We start from the raw sequence: 7,521 nt of genomic DNA, 5'->3' as shown, positions 1-7,521 counted from the left end.
GTGTTCTAAGGAGCCTCGACTACCGATCGGAAGCGTTTTCTTACCATGCTAAAAAAGTGTTGCAAGGCCCCTTTAAGCTTTCTTCACCTCACTTTGTTTTGCACTGCCACCGGGATCGGCCCACCTTTGACCAAGCAATGATGGTAATGCCACTGTGACGTCACCATATGACGTCATAGTTTCGTCATGATGACCCGACAAATTTTGGTTATTTGTGACATCATGATGACGTCACGTGATGATGATTTTTTTGCTCCACTCGTGTTGACGCAGCAGACGTGGGACGCAGACGCGAGACGCAGACGCGGGACTCCAGTCAATTTTTGCGTTTCATGAGTCATATAAGGCTTTCACCTTAATCGTTCTTGGAGGGAGCGCAGTACTAAGGATTACTTGAGGGACGCATTTCACCTAGTGTAAGCTTGCGCACGTCACTCATTTCGCTGTAGGCTCGTTCTTCAGAGCATTTTCTCAATACAGATGGCCGGTTTACATGCCTTTCACGTTTGACCGTCAATCGCTCCATGAAATGTTATGAACGGAGCGAAGAAGACATTCGGATGAAAATACATCGGTACTTCCGCAAACCATTATCCATCGAGGTCGCAGTATCGCTAGCCATACGAGGATACGTTCAGCTGGCTCGTTCCGGTTTATAAGTACGTTCCTGGCGAGGCTGTCGTTGCCAGTGCCACGTAAATAGGTAGGCAGGGGGGCGCATGCACCAGCTTAGGTCGAAACCATTATTCATGGGCTATCGGAAACTGCAGCCGATAAGTGGTAAGCGGTAATGGATTCGTAAGCTGCGCAGGACAGGTCTTTGAGCTTTGCAGCCTGACTAGGAGCAGTGAGTTCGAGGTTTCTAAAATGATCATGCTTTTGAGAGAACGTGAAAGCTGGCAGATCATTATCATCTAGGGAGAGAGAGAGAGAGAGAGAGAGAGCCGAAGAAAAGGAGTAAAGGAAAGGCTTGGAAAGGTTAGTTACATTTCTTTTTTCACTTTGCCACCGTATACGTGGGGAGGGGAAAGCAGGGTAAAAGAGAGCGAAAAAAAGCACGAGTGCAGATGATTACCGATTCACACGCATAGTGCAGCATAACTACCGACTAGAACTTAAATCAGTTGCCTTCAGGTACTGCAGGAAGGCTCGTCGATGCGTCCAACAAAGCAAGCATGAGGCCTCCTTCAGGCGCCTTCGAAAGCGAAGGCTCGGCGTTGCACGAGTACGCGCGGTAAGTCCAATGGCCACAGAATAAAATTCGGTGGAATACTGCAGCTGCTTGAATTTTTATCCCGCGGATTGCTTCGATTCTGGTCACATTGTTAGCTAAGATACCATATTTATTGCTTAGATGAATGCAATATGCAAATGTCGAAGTGGGCGCTAATATGTAGCTGCTGGGAGCGCTTATTTCTCAAGTTTCATGTAGTGTTGTTGCGCGAATTTTGCAAAAATAATCCTGGTTGCTTTCATATTTGTGCATACTTTACAAAATGCCTTAAATGTCATCACTACATGCCCTAACTGCAATCTAGATGCATAGAATCTCCTGCGGACACGTTACTGTTCCCCTCTTAGTTTCTATGTTAAAAAGATATTTTTGTCAAATATTGTGCGCTGCAGAAACACTGCAACTTCAGCAAGGTTAGTTTCTGTGCGTGTATATATAAATCACCAGACTTAAGCTAGACCCTATACCTCAATCAAAACAGCGAAGTGGAGAAAAATATTATAGTAAGAATAATTTCTTTAGCTTTACGTGCCGAAAACACGATATGATTAAGAGGCAATTTGTAGTGGGCGGGTTCCGGGAATTTCGACCATCTGGCGTTCTTCAACGTGCACTGATATTGCACACGGGCCTCTAGCATTTCGCCTCCCTCAAAATGCGACCGCCGCAGCAGGGATCGAACCCGCGACCTTTGGGTTACCAGCCCAGCACCGTAACCACTGTACAGCCGTTGCGGTTGAAGTGAAAAAGAAGACTGACAAAAAAATTAACAAAAAAGGTGCCATCGACAGTGATGTTTTGATGAACTGGATCTTACGCCGGAGCCAGCACTTGCGTCAGCCAATTAAAGGCGAGACCTATAATATTTAATACAAATAATGCGTTTGGAAAGCTAACAAGATCTGAGTACGTGGGCGAGATAGAGGGAGAGAGGGCAAGAAAGACAGGGAGATTAACCAGGGAACCGCGGGGACGATGACCGAGAGATAACCAGCAGCTTATGTCTGGATGCATCAGCTCCGGAAAAGGAAGAAAAAACTGCGATAACTAGGACGCTATGGAAGCGTAAACAAACCCGTGATCTCGAAAGACGATGGGCAGGCGACGCTAATTAGAAAATTTCCCATCTCCCCGCACAGACGGTACTGCTCAAGTCGCAATTAGGACACTCGTTATCTTTTTTTATTTTTGTTTTATGATATCTTGTTCGGGCACCGCATTGGCTGCTCCTTTATATTTTCTCCTTGTGTCTTTTATGTGGTGGCAGACTCTTCACATGGTCTCATTTCTGTTCATATCTCAAGCAACGTGGCGGCTCACGTAATTAGTTTTCGCGCGCCAATTGCGTACCATCGCTTCCAAGGCATGACGTACATTTGGTGTTTTTTTCTTGCTTGGCTTCTTTTTATTTCTCGCTTAATATTTACACGCGCCTATTGCAAGGAGTGCATAACAAATGAGACTGATCGGGTTAAGGAGAGAAGCATATCTAAGCAACTGCCCATCCTAGCATCTGATAGGATCATGGTATCTGATCGTCAAGGTTGACTCTCTTCTTTTTATTGAACCGGTCGTCTAAATGCCAATGCTGTGCAAGATTACAAATATAACCGTTATTCGCCACACTATAATATTTTTGGAAATTTTCGTGGTGAATGATTAATCATAGTTAATTCGTCAGTTAATCATAGTTGACATTTATCTGCAGGTTTCGTCTCTTTTTTTTTTCTTTTCAATGGTGCTCATTACACGAATAAATATTGCGCTGCAATGATTGATTGAAAAAATACAACGCTATGAGAGAGTATACCGCCGGCATGCTACACTGTGTAGGGATGGGGAACAGGATTGACAGACTAAAGAAGAGAGGGGAGGAAATAATAATAAAAAGAAAGAATGCAAAAAAAAAATGAAATGCGCAAGTGAACCTGATAGAAATATTTACAACGAGGGTGTCAGGTAAGTTAAGGCTTTGCTATGTGAAATGGCCAACCATTAAAGCTTTCCGACTAGGCCAATTTTTGACAGATAATTAAACAGTGACGGTAAAACCCGTCGCTGCTTTTAAGGGCCGGGCACGGGGCCTAATATGCTGTGTAATGTCAACTGATTGTGGCCGATCATGTCCATTTGTCGCTCAAACAATTCTCTCTCATCGCGGTACGCGGAACATTCCAGATATATGTGCTCCATTGTCTCTATGCTGCCACAGTTATTACAGCAGGGACTAGTGGTGCGCCCTATGCGGTACAAATAACTGTTCGTGTATGCCACGTTCAGTCGAAGTGGATGGTATAGCGTCTCAAGTTGGCGAGGAAGTGTTGGGGAAACTTTCACTCTAACTTCTGGGTCAATGCATCGCAGACAGTTATCTTGGTGGAGCGGCAGATTCCAGAGGCGGTCTTTTTCTTGACAGGCATATTTGCTTGCGCTGTTCGAGGCGTCGACTTTAGTAAAAAATATTCTTCTGAAATTCCGGTAGTGGACTCCTTTTCGGGCTGCTTCATCCGCTTTTTCGTTTCCTGAAATACCAGCATGGCCAGGTATTCATTGGAACTTAATGTAATGTCCTGCAATCTTAGCCTTGAGATGAAGATAGGCGATATCAGATGTTGCACTTTGGTGATTACCATGCCTGTTCCACATACGTTGTAGGGCTGCTTTAGAATCTGTAAATATCATCCATGTTTTTGACAGCTGCTGTCGTAGTATAAACATAAGAGCCTCTTTAATACCATATAGCTCAGCTGACGTAGAAGATGTCGCTCTCTAAAGACGATACGAGAGGGATTTTCCTGTAGAGGGCACAAAAACTCCGTACGACGATTTACGTAGCGTTGTAGAACCGTCTGTGAATATGTGCGTTTCGGCTGCGTATTCTTTATACATATACTCCAACGCTATCTGATGAGTTGCTGCTTGGGGCATTTTACTTTTTGCACTAATTCTGGGGATATATGGCACAATTTCTAGTAGTGACAGTATTCAGGGTGGGATGTTCTTTGGCATAATACGAGGTCTGTTAGAAAAGTATCCGACCTTATTTTTTTGCGAGCACCTGATGGATTTGAAACAAGCACGCTTGCATCAGCCGACCTTGAACCTTCGTGCGCATGCGTGAATTTTTTCCCGCCTACCAATAGCATCAGTCGCTGGGACGCTGCGTTTGAGTGAGGTCGTGCGCAGTGCTCTCGTCGGTTTTTCATTGTAAGGAAAATGACAAAGCGACTGGAGCAGCGGTACTGCATCAAATTTTGCCAGAAACTGGGTGACAGCCAAGTGGAAACCATTGGGAAGATCAAGACAGCTTTCGGTGACGACGCTATGAGTCGCACACAGATTAAGGAGTGGTACAACCGGTGTAAAGACGGCCGCACATCGGTGGAGAGCGAGCCACGCTCCAGTCGGCCATCAACATGCCGAAATGACCAGGTCATTGCCGAAGTGAACGCTGTGGTGATGCGGGACCGTCGTGTGACTATCCGGGAAATTGCGGAAGAGGTGGGCATCAGCACTTTCTCTGCACATTCCATTATGACCGAAGATTTGGCCATGAAGAGAGTTGCGGCGAAATTCGTATCGAAACTGCTCACGGTGGAGCAAAAGCAACTTCGTGTTGAAGTCTCACAGGACATGCTGGATTTCACAAGCAGTGACCCTAACTTCATGAACATCATTATCACTGGTGACGAGTCCTGGGTGTACGGGTACGACCCGGAAACCAAATCCCAGTCGCCACAGTGGAAGCATTCCACGTCACCAAGACCAAAGAAGGCCTGCCAAGTGCGCAGCAACGTCAAAGTGATTCTGAGTGCTTTCTTTGACTCCCGCGGTGTGGTACACCACGAGTACGCACCACAGGGTCAAACAATAACCAAAGAGTACTACAGGGATGTCCTCCGTCGCCTACGTGATGCTGTGCAGCGCAAGAGACCTGAGTTGTGGTCAACAGGAAACTGGCGCATTCATCACGACAATGCTCCTGCACATTCCTCACACTTGGTTCTGACTTTTTTGGCGAAAAGTCAGACTCCTGTAGTTCAACAGGCTCCTTACTCTCCTGATATGACCCCCTGCTACTTCTGGCTGTTTCCCAAACTCAAGAGGACATTGAAAGGAGAGCGATTTCAGACAAGGGAGGACATTATGGCTGCAACGACAGCTGAGCTAAACTCCATTCCGAAAGAGGCCTTCTCAGAATGCTTCCAACAATGGAAGCACTGCTGGGAGAAGTGTGTGGAGTCCCAAGGGGACTACTTTGAGGGGGATTAGGTTTCCAACGCTCCAATTATACCAGTTTTTTTTCTTCCACCAAAGGTCGGATACTTTTCTAACAGACCTCGTAGGTGACGCCTGAGCAGGGATCGAAATACGTGCGCATATGCTTCCGACGGCCTGCCCACAACGCTATGTCTGGACGTCTTTCTGCTCTCTCTCTCTCTTTCTATATATATATATATATATATATATATATATATATATATATATATATATATATATATATATATATATATATATATATATATATATATATATATATATATATATATATATATATATATATAGACAGATGTAAACACGGCAATCAGAGGGTGGACCTCACACACATTATCTGTGCTTGCCCTTTATATTGGCTGGAGCGTTTCGAGGAACTGGATCCGGCCAGTAGCGGTCACTCGCAGTATTATTAACGGAGGTGTCCAGGTAAATCAAGAGCAATTTTTTTGGAAGAAAAGCCCTTTCCTTTCAATTTTTGCGTGTGGTTATTTTATTGTGTATTCGAAGAGCGTTAAGATTTGTATACGTATTTGGAAAGGCATTTACAAAGCACGCCGTTTATAAAGCAAAGCTTTCTTTTTTTTCTCGCATTTTCCCTCCACATAACCGGTAATAAGCAGGCTGCTTATGTCTTGATAGCAACAAAACTAGGCTGTATGGCTTTGCGTATGACTGTGATTGGCCAATGACGACAGCATTCTTAGGCAATTCTCTAAACCGATAGATGCGTACGAGTAGACAAGCAGTATAAGAGGCATGATACGAAAAAGACCGCAACAAAAAGCTGAATAAGCGAGCTTCCATAGAGGAAAAAAAGTTAGAATGGAATCCAGGTAGCGTTTACAAGCCGACCCCCTCTGAATCCGCTGCCTGCTGCTTTCGCCTTTCCTGCTGGTTACTAAGCGTAGGTCGAGTACTTCTAGACAGAGGACGAAAATGAAGACCGAAATGTGGATTTTCATAAGCTCGGACAACAAGCATGCGAAACATGTGGCGCAGACCGTACCAAACATAGGAGCCCGCTTAGGCTTATGCACGACCACAAGAGAGAAAGGCGCGCCGAGGCCGCACACGCGGTGAATCTTATTCTCACGCGGTGCATCTCATTCAGTCTGTCATTGCACGTTATCACCTGTTTACGCTAGAACTCGCGGATGCATATGACCTTTTATTCTACTCTCGTGTAATTGGCTGGGTTTCAGAGTTGTCCCATGACTCTCTCTAGTTTCTTTTACTCCATGTAAGCTTTAAAAAAAAACAACTCACGGGTTTCCTTGTGCATTCGCCTAACACGCACTCGAAGTCGACAGTCACCTTATCATGTGACGACACGATATATGACGGCATGGTGACGTCGTAGTGACAACATGATGACTTCACAAATTTTGGTGATCTGTGACGTCGTGATGAAGTCATATGGTGACGTCATCGCGTGATGATGATTTTTCGCATCACTCGCGTTGACGCCGCCGACGGTCAATTTTCTCGTTTGATGAGGCACCTAAGGCTTTCGCCATAATATAAGTGAATCAATTGTGTCGACAACATCCGAGTGCGGAAAAAGTACAAAATGAGACCCGGATCTTACGTTGAGCAAACAGCGCCGATGTATACATGTATACAGAAGTGCAGACACAGTCGAAAATATAATTTAGGGAATATAGACGTAAAAGTCCCCGCGTGTAAGAGATTCCCACGTGCATAGGATATCCAACGATTTCTTTTTCTAACATTGGAAAGCAACGCGGTCTGCACGTTGTCCGTGACTCTGCTTTTCTAGGCCGCGCGTGGAGTTTATCAAGCCACCTTGTAGGACGCGTGTTGTATTTTCAGAAAGAGCAAACATGACGAAATAAGCGAGAAATGCTCATAACAGGCGGAAAAAGAAACTTACGTGCCCTGTGCTCCATAATCCTGCTTGAATAGATTGACATCATTAAGTACTTTTTGCTGCCTAGTTGTTTCATTCTCTACTTTGTAAAGGTACTGCACCACGCAATCACTTTACG

The 7,521-nt window shown here is 44.9% G+C and overlaps 1 protein-coding gene across 1 annotated transcript; it reads left to right on the top strand.

Annotated features, from left to right (window-relative positions):
* Positions 1-4,307: 4,307 nt before the first annotated feature.
* On the top strand, positions 4,308-5,573 carry LOC119381203 (protein GVQW3-like). Its single transcript, XM_037649153.2, has one exon. It carries the CDS (start codon positions 4,451-4,453, stop codon positions 5,504-5,506), a length of 1,056 nt encoding a protein of 351 aa, XP_037505081.2. The 5' UTR covers positions 4,308-4,450; the 3' UTR covers positions 5,507-5,573.
* Positions 5,574-7,521: the final 1,948 nt, after the last annotated feature.

The sequence above is a fragment of the Rhipicephalus sanguineus genome, chromosome 2, assembly GCF_013339695.2.
Source record: "Rhipicephalus sanguineus isolate Rsan-2018 chromosome 2, BIME_Rsan_1.4, whole genome shotgun sequence".
NCBI lineage: Eukaryota > Metazoa > Arthropoda > Arachnida > Ixodida > Ixodidae > Rhipicephalus > Rhipicephalus sanguineus.
The sequence above is the reverse complement of the archived record's forward strand: the minus strand, read 5'-3'. Positions and strand labels throughout refer to the sequence as shown.

Bases quoted from the DNA above. Each gene is read 5' to 3' on its own strand.
- LOC119381203 (XM_037649153.2), top strand. From the start codon at position 4,451: ATGACAAAGCGACTGGAGCAGCGGTACTGCATCAAATTTTGCCAGAAA.